The sequence below is a fragment of the Oryctolagus cuniculus genome, chromosome 12 (assembly GCF_051225735.1).
Source record: "Oryctolagus cuniculus isolate XC-2025 breed Fujian yellow rabbit chromosome 12, ASM5122573v1, whole genome shotgun sequence".
NCBI classification, from domain to species: Eukaryota; Metazoa; Chordata; class Mammalia; order Lagomorpha; family Leporidae; genus Oryctolagus; species Oryctolagus cuniculus.
Window position 1 is genome coordinate 88,466,641 of NC_142878.1, and position 16,917 is coordinate 88,483,557.

Genomic DNA, 16,917 nt, shown 5'->3' on the forward strand with positions numbered 1-16,917 from the left:
GCTGAGGCGGCTGGGCGGGGGCGGGTCCGTGTGCGGGACAGCGGGTCTGTGTTTGGGCTGAGGGTCAGTGTGCGGGCTGAGGGTCCGTGTTTGGGCTGAGGGTCAGTGTGCGGGCGGAGGGTCTGGGTTTGGGCTGAGGGTCCGTGTGCGGGACAGCGGGTCTGTGTTTGGGCTGAGGGTCAGTGTGCGGGCTGAGGGTCCGTGTTTGGGCTGAGGGTCAGTGTGCGGGCGGAGGGTCTGGGTTTGGGCTGAGGGTCCGTGTGCGGGACAGCGGGTCTGTGTTTGGGCTGAGGGTCAGTGTGCGGGCTGAGGGTCTGGGTTTGGGCTGAGGGTCAGTGTGCGGGGGCGGGTCAGTGTGCGGGCTGAGGGTCCGTGTGCGGGCAGCAGCCGAGTCCCGGGAGGCCGGAATCCCGCGGAGGCAGACGCTGCCCCACGCGCGCCTCTCCCGCGGCTGTGGCTCTGGAGCCGTCAGCTGAACCGGCGTGGGCGGTTTACCGGCAGGCGCCTCCCGGAGCCCAGGCTCGCGGGCCCGGGCCCTGGACGCCCGCCGCGCCGAGGCAACGCCTGTTAGCGCCATTTTCTGTGGAAACATGGGTGGCCGCAGTGCCGAGACGGGAAGCGGCAGGCGTCCGCCCGCGGCCCAGACCGCTGAGGAGAGCGGCGGGGGCCTCCACGCACGGGCAGAGGCCGCGGGCGCGCGCTTGACAGCGACACCGCGCCGGTGAGGAGGCGCCCTGCGCGCTTTTCTGTACCCCTCAGGCGCCCTTCCCTAGCCTGGGTTCTGGGTCAATCGCTTATTTGCTCATTTGTCTTTGTCAGTCAAGAGCGGTCTTCATGAAGAAGGCAAACTCAGACTTCGGATGCGCGAAGCGGGGCGGACTCGAGTCTCGCCGCGGCCTCCCGCGCGCGCCCTGCAGGCGGCGAGCGGCACTGCGGGAAGGCGCCGCTCCCGAGCAGACGGGGCGGGGCCGCGGCTCGTTTGCATACCCACAGTGCATTGCACGAGAGCGCGCTTAAAAGGGCAAGATTTAAAGTTATTCCAAGAATATTCTGTAGAAATTAGAGCCTAGCACTAAAAGTAACATGGAGAACTTAATGTTTGCCCACAAGAGCTTGCCGGCAGGTGGTCATCCTCGATGAACTAGGAGTTCCTGGTACCTGAGGAGTGCGTTACGGGGCTGTAGTGCATACTCTGGTTTCTCTTCAGATCGTATAAATCTTTCGCCTTTTACTAAAGATTTCCGTGGAGAGGAACAATTCTGAGTCTTTACTCAATTTTTTGAGGCCTTGTTTCGGCAAGGCTATCTTATGCGGTTTAAGAAAAGAAACTTGTTAGCTCAATAGTTAGTTCAATACTTACTCTTTGCTTTGCCGCTTGACTCTTAAGTTTATAGGTGAGAGTGTCTTCTTTATGGCTTCCGATGGCGGTTCAAATCCTGGCTGCTGTATTTCTGACCTATCTCTTATCCTGTTTCTCTTCTCTCAGCTTTTCAAGTAAGTAAACCTTTTTAAAAAACTAAGGGTTAAGAGTTACCTTGTGAAACCTCTATAAATAAGTTAAGGAGAATTAGATCTTGATCTTTCTGATGGGCATGATTTGTCTCTCCATGTGTTTAGGTCTAATTTTTCAGTAAAGTGTTATAATTTTCTACTAAAAGTTTCACACCTATGGTTAATTTTATTTTTTAGAAGATTTATTTGTTTGAAAGGTGGAGTTATAGTGAGAGAGGGAGAGATTGATCTTTAATCCACTGGTTCACTCCCCAAATGGCTACAATAGCCAGGTCTGGGCCAAGCTGAAGCCAAGAGCCAGGAACTCCATCCAGGTCTCCCATGAGGGTGGTAGGGGTCCAGGTACTTGGGCCGTCCTCTGCTGCTTTCCCAGGTGCATTAGCAGGGAGCTGGATCAGAAGTGGAACAACGGGGCTGTGACCAATGCTCTGCTCTGCAGAACCCTGGCACGCCACAATGTCCATCCCAGTGGTTTGTAATTAAGTTCTCCAGTGCACTGGCCCATAAAAATCTGAATATATGGGGGTGGGTATTTGGCGGTTAAGACACCACTTGGGTCACCTGTGTCTCATGTCAGGGTTCCAACGTCCTGCCATGCACCTGGGAGGCGGCTGATCATGACTCAAGTCGCTGGGTCTTTGCCACCCATGTGGGCAACATGAGTTCCTGGCTTCCACTCAGGCCCTGGGGGAGTGAAGCAGTCCATGGGAGCTCTCCCTGTGTTTCTCTGCCTCTCCAATAAATAAATAAATTTTAAAAATTCGTATGGAAAAGACATGGAGCAGCCTTTCTGACCCTGTCCCAGTGCTGCTGGGGTCACCTCCAGCCTGCTCCCCACAGCGGGGGTTGCTTTTTCTACCAGACCCAACAGTGACAGCCTCAGTCTTACCAGCCTGGGCTGTGGAAGTGGGGGAGGGAGCAGAGGGAGAGGGAGGCTCCCCCCCAACCCCCGGCTGCCTGTGGGGAGCCAGCCCTGGGAGTAAAACGAGGTATCTCCCAGCAGAGACGTAGAGGGGGCGAGGGCAGTGTCTGAGAAGAGAAGGCAAAAGCAGATGGGGGCTTGGGTCTGCCACGCGTGGAGGGCGAGGCAGAGGCCGCCGCAGAGCCCCCGTACATAAACCACCTCTGCCCAGATGCTGGGCTTCGTGCCGCGGTCCCCTCTGCCTGGCTGGTCCCTGCAACCAGGCCTGGGCCCCAGGAAGCCTCAGCAGGTCAGTGTGCACACAGCACTGCCAGGGCGCGCGACCAGGGCCTTCCGCTCACTCTGGGCATCCTCAGTGGGCCACACTGTCCCCCCTTCATGCTCAGCCTGCCTCACCCCCCAGGGCTGAAGTCAGCAGCTGCTGCCCAGAGCCCAGCCCCCCTTCCCTGCACAGGCTGGGCCTGGGATGCCTTCCCGAGGGCAGCCCAGGAGGGTCTCAGAGCACACGGGCCTTGCGGTAACACCTGCTTTGCAGATCAGCTGGGCCGACAGACCCCTGCCCATGGAGAAGCCTCTTGGTTTCTGCAAAGGTAAAGGAACGTTGTCCCCTGAGGTGGCCCCAAGACACTCTTTTTTTTTTTTTTTTTTTAAGATTTTATTTGGAAGGCAGAGTTAGGGAGAGAAGGAGAGAAAAGTCTTCCATCCACTGGTTCACTCCCCAAATGGCCGCAGTGACCAGAATTGAGCTGATCTGAAGCCAGGAGCTTCTTCCGGGTCTCCCACGTGGGTGCAGGGGCCCAAGGACTTGGGCCATCTTCTACTGCTTTCCCAGGTCATAGCAGAGAGCTGGATAGGAAGTGGAGCAGCCGGGACTAGAACCAGCGCCCATATAGGATGCCAGCACTGCAGGCGGCGGCCTTACCCGCTACGCCACAGCGCCTGCCCCATCCCCCCTTTCTTTTGATGAAGACACCGAAATAACTGAAGTTCAGCCTCTCCCAGGCACCTCCCCCGCCCCGCCCCCTCCCTTCATCCCGCATTCATTCTGCAGACTTCTCCAAACGTCCGGGAAAGACACCTTTATTTTAGGTGTTTTCATAAACTCCGTGTATTCAGGGCTCTGCCCGCTGCATTTCTGAAAGAGCAGTTCATTCGTTTCCTGCGTGCACCTCATCGAAAGCATATCTGAGCCAGCTAGAGCCGTGATCAGCGAGAGGAGCCCGCAGTCAGCGGCCAGCGGCGCCGCGGCAGTGCGAGGAGGCAGCGGCTCCCCTCCCCGGCCAGCCTGGGAACCACGAGCCTCCGGCTCGAAGACAAAAGGCGGCTCTGGGCTGCAGGGTTGTGATGAGAGCGGGAATAAGGCGGACAGACGTGTCCTCCTGCAGCTGTGAGCCCAGGACTCTGTCTGGGGCGGGGGGGGGGGGTCTCCCGTTTATCAGGTGACTTAGGGAATCTCCAGGCTCTGGTGTCTCCTTGAGCTCTGGGCTCGGGGGCGGCAGAGAGCAGCGTGCGACAGAACCGAGCGGCGCTGCCCGTGACGAGCGCTGTCCCCGCCTTCAGTCACACGGCTGACCCCGCAGCGCCCCCTGCAGCCAGGCCGAGGCAGCGCGGCAAGGTCGGGCTGGCCAGGCTGAACACACACCTGTGTGTACACACGCGTGGATGCACACGCACTGACACTCTCTTCCTGGCCCCAGCACCACTGAGCCTGGGGACCCGCCTTCTGGTTGGGGTGAGCCCGAGGGGCCGCAAGCAGCAGGCGTGGGGTGCAGACTCCCTCTGCTTGTCCCTACTCACCCTCCAGTTGCTGCCACAGACACTGGCGATGGGGGAGGGGGAGAGGGAGGGGCAGGGAAAGTGAAGTGGACAGACAGACTGGGTTGTTGGCCTCCACGGAGGGGTGGGGGGCATCCTTGTGTGCCCCTCGATTGCCCCTGAGCCCGGGGCTCCCCAGGCTCGGGGTGAATGGATGACAGAATAGCGGGGCGAGAGGGCCGAGTCTGTGGATTGATTTACAGGGGCGGTGAGGCAGGGAAGAGAGGGAGTCAGGTCAGAGGGAGGAGGTGGGGAAGGGGAGATGGGTGAGCAGAGGGCGTTGGGGACTGAGGGCTGGGCTAGCTTCCGTTTTACACTCAGTTAAAAAGAGGGGTGCAAGTCCTGGCTCTGCTCCCCCATGCCAGCTTCCTCCTGGGAGGCAGCACCCTGGGTGGCCCAAATGATTGGGCTTCTGCCACCCGCATGGGAGACTGGAAAAAAAAATTGATGGGTCCACACTTCAGCATCTACAAGGGGCATGAGCTTGTGGCCATGACGTTGCCTGAAATGAGCTGAAATGGAGATATTCCTTTGGGAGGGTGAGGAGAGACCCTGCAATGCTGCCACACACACCACACACACCCCAGGTGGGAGGGATGAGGAGGCTGGGCACAGCCTACAATGCAGGGTGGGCAGAGCAGGAAGCTGCCCTAGCTCCCTACTGCTCCCAGAGCAGTGCAGTGCCTGAGTTACAGAGAGAGCGTGCGACAAAGAGGTCTTCCATCCACTGGTTCACTCCCCAAATGACCGCAGTGGCCAGGGCTGGACCAGACCAAAGCCAGGAGCCAGGAGTTTCCTCTGGGTCTCCCACATGGGTACAGGGGTCCAAGCACTTGAGCCATCCTCCGTCACCCTCCCAGGTATGTAGCAGGGAACCAGATCAGAAGTGGAGCAGCCAGGACACCAACCAGCGCCCATATGGGATGGTGGAGCAGCAGGCCGCTTTACCCACTAGGCCATGACACAGGCTCCAGGAATCATTTCATTCTGCAGCACAGCGCGTACCGTGTGTATGTCTCTTCGGCTCTGCAATGGGAATTTAGGATTAAGTTTTCCTTTTTATAAATTTATCTTTTCATTTCATATTTCCATCAACTTTTTAAAAAATATTTATTTCTTTCCTTGAGAGGCAGAGAGAACTTCTAACTTAGTTGGCTCACTCTCCAAAGGCCACAAAGGCCAGAGCTGGGCCGAGTCCAAACCAAGAGCCGTGGACTCAGTCCGTGTTTAAGATTTATTTTATTTATTTGAAAGAGTTACAGAGAGAGGTAGAGACAGAGACAGAGGTTTTCCATCCAGTGGGTCACTCCCCAGATGGCCGCAACTGGAGCTGCACCGATCCAAAGCCAGGAGCCAGGAGCTTCTTCCAGGTCTCCCACACGGGTGCAGGGGCCCAAGGACTTCTGCTGCTTTCCCAGGCCATAGCAGAGAGCTGGATCAGAAGTGGATTAGCCGGGGCTAGAACCAGCGCCCATATGGGATGCCGGCGCCTCAGGCCAGGGCGTTAACCTGCTTCGCCACAGCGCCAGCCCTAGATGCAGGCTTCTTAAGCTCAGGGCTGGATGCCTGCCTGTTTGCAATCCATAAAGGAGCACTAGATTCTCAATAAATAACTGGGAAGACGGCAAGAGGAGAGAAAGGGGGGAGGAAGGATGGGAGGAGAGGTGGCGAGGAAGGAGACGGGGATGCGAGATGAAGTGCGGATGGATCAGGAGAGACCTCAAGGGCGGGCGCTGTGGCTCAGCAGTCACCCGCATCTGGTGCCTCATCTTGTCCTGGCTCCTCTGTGCACAGAGTCAGCTTCCTGGGAGGCAGCAGAAAAAAAAATGACTCAAGTGCTTGGGCTCTGCCCCTGCACCCACGTGGGAGACCCGGATGGAGCTGCGGGAGCCTGGCTGCAGCCTGACCCAGCCCCAGCTGTTGTGGCCCTTTGGGGAGTGACCCAGCAGATGGAAGACCCCCCCCCCTCAAATGAATACATAAATAAATCTTAAGGAAGCAGAGAAAGACTTGAAGAGAACCCGGCTTTGTCTGCCTTCACCCCTCAACAATTGCGGGGTCCCGGGCATGCAGGCCGCATAAGCGGTTTGATTCGCGCGCGACTCTGGAGCCGCAGCGTTGAGACCGACTTTGAGAGCCTCAGAGCAGCTCTGGACTTGGAAGATGCCCCACCCCCCACCCCCCACCCCAAGCTCAGCTTCCCTGGTGGGTGTCGGGTGAGAGAGGTGAGCAGGGGCACCCACCGGGGGCGCAGTCAGCAGTCGGTGAGCGCCTGGCACTGCGATGCCCATGGCTGGGGGGCGCCATGTGGGAATCCCAGACGTGTGTACGGTAAGGGGTTGTGCCCCTCCCAGAGGAGGGAGGTGCCCCGGCTCGGAGGACGCCTGCGGAGCTGGGGCCAGGCCTGGAGGTCTCGCCGCTGTCTCCCCACACCAGACCAGTGGCGACTCCGGAGTGCCTGATTAGCGGGAGCGCATACACAATTAATTTCAATTTGAGGCCGAAACCCCCCCTCCACCTTTCAAAGAGAAAGGCACACCCTACCCTCATTTACACACTGAACCTGCATGGAATTCTCCTGAGCCTTTGAAGTGACCAGACCAGACTGTTGATTTATTTCCAGCTAACCTCTCTCTTTGAACCCCGAAGGGTCAAGGTTAATTACATAATAAAACACACCGTGCCCAGCTGCCCCCGAGAGGGCGCGCGGGAGCCCCGGACCTGCCCGGGCCGGCCGGCGGCGGATCGTATTTCTGATCTCTTCCTCCATTCATTTCCTTCATCAGGGTCCATTAGGAAGAAGAAGGAAAAAAAAAACCCTGACCCCTCATTTCCTCCCTGAGAGATAAATTTTAATTTGCTGGAAACCAACAAAGGGGACCTGGGCCATGTGTCCCGGCAGGAAAATCTGCCGGGAGCCCCTGGGCCGTGGAGCTGGGGTGGGGGTGGGGGAGCGCGTCTCCCGCGGGGACCCCGGGGGTGCTGCCGCCAGCCCTCCTTGCGGGCTACGTGCCGCTCCCCGGCGGTCCCATCTGCCCCCGCAGCCACTGAGGTGGCCAGGATCGCCATCTCCACGTCCTCTGGGGGGCGCCAGCACCAGTCCCGGTGTCCCAGGGGAAGTGCTCTCACTCTCGTGACTCAGACCTGACGCCATCTCCAGAGGCTTGGGTTGCTTCCAGGTTGAAATTCTCTCCCTCTCCCCCCTCCTCTGTCTTCAACCTGGGCTTGTTCTCTCAGACACCCCCCTTCTCTCTGGGAGCTCCCCCCCCCCATTCCTGACCAAAGTCAGGACTGGGAGCCTTGAAGCATCATGATGTATTCCAGAAAATAGATATCTCTCTCTCTCTCTCTCTCTCTCTCTCTCCCTCCCCCTCTCCCTCTCCGTCTCTGTCTCTCTCTGCAATTGCCTTTCAAGTAAACAAATATTTTTTAGAAATAAAAATAAAAAAGTCTTCATGTTAAGTATGTTTATGTATGTTTTTTTCTATTGCATGACCATTTCATCATGGTGCCATTTTTTATTGCTCCATGATTTTAATTTTTAAAATTTAGTTAATTTGGGGGCATACACACACACACACGTAAATAAAAGATTTATTTATTTATTTGAATTGCAGCATGGCAGAGAGAGACAGAGAGATTTTTCATCTGTTGGTCAACAGTCAGGGCTGTGCTGATCTGAAGCCAGGAGCCAGGAGCTTCTTCCAGGTCTCCCATGTGGGTGCAGGGGCCAAGGACCTGGGCCATCTTCTACTGCTTTCCCAGGCCATCACAGAGATGCTGGATCAGAAGTGGAACAACCGGGACTCGAACCGGTGTCTGCATGGGATGCAGATGGGGGCTTTAACCCGCTGCGCTACAGCGCTGGTCCGTACCTTTTCCCTTTTTCTACTCCTTCCTCACCCTAGTACATCAGCAGTCACATTTGTCTCTTTCTACAGCTTGATGCTGGCACTTACATAAGTAAGCATCAAGGTAGGCCGCAGTTATTTGTATGCAGGGCTGTAGCGTGGCGGCACTCAGGGCTGGGTCTCTCCTGTGTGGGCCTGAGCCTTCTTAACTGCTAGGTTCAGTCTGGGTCCCCATGCTGTAATACTCACTGACACCACAGGGTGGCAGCAAACCCCTCCAATTATAGCCCTTCTCCCAGGTGCTCTGTGCCCCAAGGCTGCCCATTAGGGACTCCACAGTTCCCTCCAAGCCAGGGAGGCCAGGTCAGGGCAGGCATCCCTCCAATTTCACCTTTTTATTTATACAAAATTTCATTTGTTTGAAGGGCAGAGAGACAAAGACAGGCAGATAAAGATCTCCCATCTACTGATTCACATCCTAAATGCCTACAACAGCCAGGGCCAGTCCCAAGCCAGGAGCTGAGAACTCAACCCAGATCTCCCATGTAGGTGGCAAGGACCCAAGTGCTTAAGCCATCACCTGCTGCCCACCGGGGTGGGGGTTATCAGGAAGCTGGAATCAGGAGTGGAGTTACCCCTCCCCCTCTTGTCCCCCTCCCCTGGGCCCTGGTACTAGGGTTGGCCGTGGCCACAGACAGGCAGGGGTGGGCAGTGGGGCTGCCTGGGGTCCTGCCACCCAGCCCCGCGTGGGCCCTCAGTGGCCCCATCTGTCTCATGAGGGACAGTGGCCACGCTGGGCCAAACACTCCGGGCTCTGGGCGGGCGGGATCTCAGGCCACTTGTACCTCCCGGCTCATACACAAGGGGAGGGGGAGGGAGCAGGCAGCAGAAAGCTTCCTTTCCAGTGCCCACAGGGGCCCGGCCCCTCCCCGCGGCCTCAGAGCTGGACCCCAGAAAGAGCTTCAGTAATGTGGGGGTGCTGCCTGCACGCAAGGCCCGTGTAGGAGTCGGGGGCTCGCCCTGTCTCCCGCAGCCATGAAGGCCCTTCAGCTGCACCCCCAGGAGGATCCCAGGGACTCTGGGGGAGCTTTCTGCCCTCCCTGCCTCCTCCCAACTCACACTTGGTCCCCCATGCCTCCTGAGTGGCCCATGATGGTTTGAAAACAGGTCTACACATTCTTTGTCTCTCTTCCCCTCAGAGGGCGGCGCTGAGGGGCTGGTGTTGTGGTGCTGCGGGTTATGCCACTGCTTGCAATGCCGGCATCTCATATGGGTTCGGGCTCAATTCCCAGCTGCTCTCTTCTGATCCAACTCTCTGATAATGCGCCTGGGAAGGCTGCAGATGATGGCACAAGTACTTGGGCCCCTGCCACCCACGTGGGAGACCTGGATGGAATTCCTGGCTCTTGGCTTCCGCCTGGCCCAGCCTTGGCTGTTGTGGACATTTGGGGAGTGAACCAGAGGATGGAAGATCTCTCTTCTCTGTCATTCTGTCTTTCAAATACATAAGCAAATAAATGTTTTTTGTTTGTTTTTGTTTTTGTTTTGTTTTGTTTTTTTTTACAGGCAGAGTTAGACAGAGAGAGAGAGAGAGACAGAGAGAAAGGTCTTCCTTCCATTGGTTCACTCCCCAAATGGCTGCTACGACCGGCGCTGTGCTGATCCGAAGCCAGGAGCCAGGTGCTTCCTTCTGGTCTCCTATGTGGGTACAGGGCCCAAGCACTTGGGCCATCCTCCACTGGCCTTCCCAGGGCCACAGCAGACAGCTGCACTGGAAGAGGAACAGCGGGACAGAATCCGGTGCCCCAAGTAGGACTAGAACCCAGGGTGCCGGCACCACAGGCGGAGGACTAGCCAAGTGAGCCGCAGCACCGGACAATAAATGTGTTTTTTTTTTTAAACAGGGTGATTGTCCCCCAAATTTCTGAATGTGGCTGGCCTTAGTGACTTGCTGTGATGAACAGAGCCTGGCTGGAGCAATGCTGTATTGCTAGGGCTAGGTTAGAAATGACAATGATTCTATCTCTGCCTGGCTCTCCGACCCCCACCCCCACCCCAGGACACTTCTCCTTAGAACCCAGCCACTGTGCTGTGAGGAAGCCCAGGTCACACAGAGAGGCCACGTGTGATTGCTGGAGGTGACAGCTCCGGCTTAGGTCCAGCCACCAGCCATGGACGTGGGGGAGCCCTCAGCTGCTGCAGCCCCAGCAACGCCACGCGGAGCAGACGCAGCTGCCCCAATGAGCCCTACCCAGAAGGCAGACTTGTGAGCAAAGCCATTGTCAAGTTCAGCCACCAAGGTCGGCAGTGGTTCCCTGAAGAGCTTCCGGTCTTTGCAGGGGGCTACAAGCCCTCTTCTTGGGGCTGACTTGGTCCCGAGGAGAGGGAGGTGGTCCTGAGGAGGGGGGAGGTGGCCGGAGGAGGGGTTCAGCCTGAGGCCCGGGCTCCAGCTGTGCCACTCTGATGCCTGTGGCTGCTAACCTTGCTCATCAGGGCCCTGGTGAGATTAGAACAGGCCCTCCCTGCACCTGTGTGTGGAGTGAGTGCCACGTGCATACACACACCTGGATCCTACTTGTCCCCAGGTGCCTTCCTGGGGTAGCATCGTGGATTCTGAGGGGGGTGGGGCCCTGGAGGTGGCTGGTGCTCTCTCCCACCCCCACGGCTCTGCTGGAGCCAACCCCCCCCCACCCCCACCCCCCAGGACGGACACCTGCCTGCTGAGGAGCTCTTATGCGTGCAGCTGGGGAAGGAAAGGCGGGGTCTCAGGTCTGCATCAGGGCCCGTCCTCTCCTCTCCTATGGGGTACTCAAGGCAGGGCATCGTCCCCGCCCCGACGTGGGCCTCAGGCTTCCCCTCCCTGGCCAGCCCACAGGGGCTTTCAAACACGCTCTTTCAGGAGTAGAGTCCCATTTCCAAATGAAACCATGCAAGGTGGAAAGTGTGCAGCTAGGGGGTGAGGATGGGTGCCCCTCCCTGCCCCACTGCAGCCCAGGGTCCAGCTCACAAACCATTGCCCTGGGGGCCGGCACCGTGGCTCACTTGGTTAATCCTCCGCCTTGCGGTGCTGGCATCCCATATGGGCGCTGGGTTCTAGTCCCGGTTGCCCCTCTTCCAGTCCAGCTCTCTGCTGTGGCCCAGGAGGGCAGTGGAGGATGGCCCGAGTCCTTGGGCCCTGCACCCACATGGGAGACCAGGAGAAGCACCTGGCTCCTGGCTTTGGATCAGCGCAGCGCGCTGGCCACAGCAGCCATTTGGGGAGTGAACCAATGCAAGGAAGACCTTTCTCCCCGTCTCTCTCTCTCACTGTCTATAACTCTACCTATCAAATAAAAAAAAAAAAAAAAAAAAAAAAAAAAAAAAAAAAAACCATTGCCCTGGTCTGTTCCTCTTCAAAGGAGCCTCTGGGTGAGAGACCTGGGCCTCCAGACCCACAGAGCCTCCCCGGAGCGGGCCTGGCTCCCAGCCTCCACGACGCTGCACCTGACCCAGCCTGAGGCCCGCTGAGACCCCCAGATCCTTGTCAACACGCCTGCCACAAAGCCTCTGCTGGCCTGTCGTCCACCTCTGCAGCCCCACACCCCTGGCCCGAGGACAGCGTGAGCATGGAGAGGCCTGGCCGGGGTCCTGGCTCTGTGTCCTGGGAAGAGTCGCTTCCTCATAGCGCAGAAGCGCCAAGCCCCACACTGCCAGCACCCAGCCAGGGATTGACGCTGGCGACTCAGGGCCTGCTTATGGGGTACAGGGAGGGGTCCAGACGTAGACACAAGGTCTGGGCAGCTTGGCCTGGACGTAGCCACTGCCTGGCCCTGGGAGACCCTGGACTTGCCCTTGACTCTCTGTTTCGGTTTCACTGTCTATAGCAACCTCATGGTGAGGCACAGGGACCCAGGAGCTGGCCACAGGTGGAGACCATCACGGGGCCTGATGGGGGTGTCACGGGGGTCTGTGGTCATCAGCTCCGTCTGCCCGTCCCTGACGCAGCCACCAAAACATGACTCGAGATTCACTTTGGCAACATGACTTTTATTCAGTCAAAATGAGTGTGACAAAACCCAAGAGAGGCCAGGTGGCCCCCAAGTCCCCACCCCCAGGGGGAGGAGGCCCTCGGCGTCCAGCCATCACCTGGGAGAAGAAGCGAGTCGGCCGTGCTGGGTCCACAAGGCCCGGCTCCAGCTCCCTAGGAAAACAGCACAACTTCCGACCTCGGGCTGCTCCAGAGGGTGGTGGGCGGGGCTTTACATTCTAATCTCAATCTTAAGGAATACACTTAGCTTTTATTTTCTTTAAAAAAAAAAAAAAAGTTTTTCCTTCTGCTATTTAAAAAAATGCCTCTGAGTATAACCAAAAATAGGTATTTGTCTCCTTGTTTTTTTTTTTTCTTCCATTCTTTAATTAAGTAGTTCGGAGAGCAACATAACAGAAAAAGAGAAAAAGTCACAGGACGTAATAACCCTAAACACACCTTGTATAAAAAAATAGCTCAGTGGCTGTCCAAGGGCTGGGCCGGGCCGGCTGTGTCCCATGAGACGGAGGACACCGCCCACACGCGCATCTGCCACCTGCCACCTGTCACCCGTGCGGCACCTTCCACAGGCCCTGCCTCTGGGCGGGACAGGAGGCAGGCCGCAGCTGATGTCCTCACTCCCAGGCCCAGGTGGGAAGGGTGAGGTCTGAGCAGACTGGACCTCGGAGACGGGGCATGGGCGGCAGGCTGGGGCGTGGCCAATTGGGACAATTTCTACTTCTTCCAGGAACACCTTTCCTCTAATTTTTGGCTTTTTTTTTTTTTTTCACATTTTCTCTGACCAATTCCATCTTCATTTCTGTGGGCCCCAGAGGTCGCCCCTGTCCTCTGGCCTGAGCCTTTCTGGGGTGGGGGGCACAGCTGGGACTGCAGAGGGAGGGTCCAGTAGCAGCACCCGAGCCTTGAGGTAGCTGTCTTCTCTCACACCTAGAAATGGGACGTGCCTTTTTCTTTCTTTCTTTCTTTCTTTTTTTTTTTTTTGTGTCTTTTTCTTTCTTCAACTCTGGACAACAAGGTTGTAGGGGGGAGGGAGGCCCGTGGCGGGCTGAGGTAGGAGTGCACATGGGTTGTAGGGGTGAGGCCAGGGCCCCACCCCCACCCAAGGACATTCATTCCGGCTGAGGTAGGTGCTGGACGCACATAGCAAATTCCGTCCTGAGGAACAAGCAGGCTGCAGGCAGTGCTGGGGGGGCTCCCCAGTGGGGCCGCGGGCCTGAAGTCTGGGTCACTCCTCGCTTGCTCGCTCGCTCTTTTCTCTGCCAGGTGGGTGACGGGCTCGCCTCCCTCCACCCTGCCGGCTCCCTGGGGAGGTCTTTGCTGTGCCTGCTGCAGGTCTTGACAAGCCCAGGGGCAGTCAGGATGAAAATGTGGGGCAGCCAGGGCCCCCCACCCCCACCCCCACCCCGGACCCCACAGGACAGGAGAAATCTTGCTTTGACCTGAGATTGGGGGGCCGCCGCCGCCAGGCCTGCCACACACTGGCTACTGGCCCATGCAAGCGGACTGCGCAGCTGGTGCCTCGCTGACCAGGCCGGGGGCTGCACAGGGGCCCTTGGCCTTGGCCTCTGGGGTCCTCCCCTCCAGAAGGCTGAAGCCCTGCAGTGGCAGCACGGCGCGCTGGGTCTCGTCACACGGAGCGGGACCTGCGGGATCCTGCTGGGGAGAGGCAGGCGCACGGCTGTCAGCCCAGAGCTGCAGGGCTGGGAGCCTCCAGCCCGCCACTGCGCCTGCCCAGGGCCACAGAGTGACCTGGAGCTTGGCTAAGGCTGGCGGCCAAGGCCAGGAGAGGGCGGGATGGGAGGCGGAGCAGGCGGGTCCCGGGCACTCACTGTGGGCCTGGGTTTGGGTTGTTCTGCCGCCCCCGCCAGGGGGAACAGCTGCTCCAGCTCCTTCACGTCCACGCAGCCCACGCCGCGTTTCTCCTCCTGCTCTCCTGGCCCTATCCCATTCAGGGCCAGGATGCTGGGGTCCCTGTGGCTCCGGGGGCCCTGAGGAGGGGAGAGCTGGTTTTCCACGTCCTTACACAAGAGCACTCTGAAGGGTTAAGCAGAGAGTCAGGCGGAGAGTTCTGGAAGGGAGCAAGATGGGGGAGCTGGGGGCCCCCAAGCCCTCCTTCCCCTGCAGGGATGCCCCGCCCCCATCCCTGGCCCAGGACGCACCTGCCCCTTTGGCCGAACAGGAGGAAGAGGACGCAGAAGATGATGCAGGTGACCCCGATGTGGATGCCGACCACGATGCCGGCCGTGGATGTCTGGTTGGCAGCTTCCTCCTTCCGGCAGTCACAGGGTGGGCTCAGGACTGTGGGCAGGGGCAAGCTGGGGCTGCGCTCTCCTGGTCGGAAGCACCCCCAGCCTCTGGGGACCCCTCCCTCAGCCACTGCCACCCCCAAGTGTGTGGGGGACTCAGCCCACCCTTCTCCATCCTGATGACCGGTTGGTCACTGAATATCATGTTTACGCCAGATGCTGGGAGGGGCACTGGACATGGCCCACTTTCTGCTTGCCACAGATTGCTAAAGCAGGAATTATTATCTCCTGATCACAGAGGAGTAGACTGGGGCTTGGGGGCCGGCACTGTGGCGTAGCAGGTTAAGCTGCCACCTGTGATGCCGGCATCCCATATGAGCCTCGGCTGCTCCACTTCTGATCCAACTCCCTGCCAACGCACCTGGGAAAACAGCAGAAGATGGTCCAGGTACTTGGGCCCCTGCCACCCACGTGGGAGACCTGGAAGGAGCTCCTGGCTCCTGGCTTTGGCCTGGCCATTTAGGGGAATGAACCAACAGATGGAAGATCTCTCTCTTTCTCTCTCTCTGTCTTTCCCTCTGTCTGTAACTCTGCCTTTCAAATAAATAAAATAAATCTTAAGGGACAAAACAGCAGGCTCAGAGAGATTAAGTAATTAGCCTGAGTTCACACAGCAAGCGTGCCGCACAGCCACGCTCCAGACTCAGCTCGAAGCTCATGTTCTCGAGGGTTCCGGGCGCTGCTCCGGCTCCTTCCCCGCTCCCCCCGGCCTCCCTTCCTCAGACCACAGCCCATCCCCGCCACTCACTGGCCCTCTCAGTCGCGCCCCTCAGGGACACGAGGCGGATGGTGGCGTTGCTGTCCCCGTGCTCGTTATAGGCAAGTAGCTTCACCTCGTACACCGCGGAGGGGTCTGGGGGAAGCAGAGGCGCCCGGTGACTGCCCCTGTGCCGGTGGGGCAGGGGAGGGGACGCCCGCCAGCCACCTCCTGGCCCCGGGCACAGCGCCCGCCCAGACCCCCACGGCCCTGGCTGTGTCCGCCTCACCGAGCCGGCTGAGGTTGTAGGAGGAGACAGTTCCGGGCAGCAGGATGGGGCCGGTGAACGAGGCCTTGCTCGCTGGGCGGTAAAACAGCTTGAAGCCGCCCTCACGCTGCGCCAGCCGGGGCCAGGGCTCCCACAGCAGCTGCAGGGAGGTGCTGCCCAGGACCCGCACCGACAGCAGGGGTGAGGTGGGGGCTGCGGGGGTGAGGGGAGGGGAGGGGAGAAGGAGGGCTCAGGTGAAACTCTTGTTAATTAATTATTTATAGCTCTCATTTCATTGGAAAGGCAGAGAGAGAGAGCTGCCATCTGCTGATTCACTTCCCAGATACCAGCAGCAGCCGCCAGGGCCAGACTGAAGCCAGGAGCTGGTGAACTCACTCAGGGGTCTCCTGGGGTGGGTGGCAGGGACCCGAGTACTTGAGCCATCACCTGCTGTCTCTGATGCTGTGTATCAGCAGGAAGGCTGGAACCGGAAACAGAGCCTGGACTCGAACCCAGGTACTTGGATATGGGATGCAGGCATCCCAGCTGGCAACTTGACCACTGCCTCCACCAAACACCCACTCTGAAACCCTATCTGCCACCTTGACCTGGGCCTCTTGAGCCTGGCCCCAGCCCCTGTCCATTCTCCAACCCTGTGAGCTGGGGGCCACTTCCCTCTGGGCTTGCGCAGACAGCACCTCCCAGGGGCTGGACAGGAGCAAGCAGAACCAGCCCAGGGCATGTGCTCGGATACTCTGGCATCTCGGGTTTGTACTCCACGCCCTGGTCTCACCTTCACCCCGGGTGCTGGCCACGGCGGGGATGGAGGCCAAGCTGGCCCCCCTGGGCGTGTAGGCCTTGATGTAGAAGCTGTAGGCTGTGGAGGGCTCCAGGTCGCTGACCACGTGCTGCAGGGTGCTCTTGCTCACTGCTTCCTGGTACTCCAGCTCCGGTGGGTCTGGAGGGTGGCACATAGGGGAGGGTGAAGGGTAGGAGGAGGGAGGGCAGCCCGGGTGCAGGGGGAGGTGGAGCAGGAGTTGGGTCAGGACATGTGGGGGTCTCCAGGGAGGAGAAAGGATGACTAAGGGGGCAGTGGGCGGAGCCAGTCTTGCCCTCCCGCCCACACCCACCGGCAGCCTTTCTGATGTGCAGGACGTAGCCGATGATGTCCTTGGTGTTGGCCAGGGGCTCGCTCCAGGACACACGGACCTCAGTGGATGACACGGAGGCCGCCTGCACGTTGCGGGGGGGCCCGGGCAGCCCCTCGGCCCACAGCACGGTCAGCCGGGCGCTGGCCTGCGAGGAGCCCGCGCTGTTCTCGGCCACGCATTGATAGATGGCCTCATCTTCAGGCCCAACTCCAGAGATAGTCAGGGTGCTGCGGGGGGCAGGGCGAGCCTCAGGTCCCCGTCCTCGCAAAGGGTCCCTGGCCGCCTCTGGCCGTCATGACCTGTCACAGGTCTCCCAGCAAGGCAGCGGCAGACCCGAGACTCACACCGAGTCCCCAGCCTCCTCAGGA

At 58.9% G+C, this 16,917-nt stretch overlaps 1 protein-coding gene and 1 non-coding gene across 4 annotated transcripts in view; one reads left to right on the plus strand and one right to left on the minus strand.

Moving 5' to 3' along the window:
* Positions 1 to 1,187: 1,187 nt before the first annotated feature.
* Positions 1,188 to 1,303, plus strand: LOC127483863 (U5 spliceosomal RNA). The gene has a single exon (XR_007910657.1). It is a non-coding gene; the product is annotated as a U5 spliceosomal RNA (small nuclear RNA).
* An 11,072-nt stretch (positions 1,304 to 12,375) lies between these two features.
* Positions 12,376 to 16,917, minus strand: part of IGDCC3 (immunoglobulin superfamily DCC subclass member 3) — a 48,045-nt gene continuing 43,503 nt past the window's right edge. The window contains exons 8-14 of one of the 3 annotated variants that reach the window (XM_017347947.4): positions 16,529 to 16,776; positions 16,192 to 16,356; positions 15,420 to 15,611; positions 15,182 to 15,286; positions 14,287 to 14,425; positions 13,957 to 14,161; positions 12,376 to 13,780 (exon numbers count right to left, since the gene is read on the minus strand). In XM_017347947.4, the coding sequence (XP_017203436.2) occupies positions 13,610 to 13,780; positions 13,957 to 14,161; positions 14,287 to 14,425; positions 15,182 to 15,286; positions 15,420 to 15,611; positions 16,192 to 16,356; positions 16,529 to 16,776 (1,225 nt within the window). In that variant the 3' untranslated portion in view covers positions 12,376 to 13,609. Of the gene's footprint in view, positions 13,784 to 13,956; positions 14,162 to 14,286; positions 14,426 to 15,181; positions 15,287 to 15,419; positions 15,612 to 16,191; positions 16,357 to 16,528; positions 16,777 to 16,917 lie in introns of all 3 variants that reach the window. The other 2 variants (XM_002718189.6, XM_017347948.4) reach the window with 2 other exon arrangements.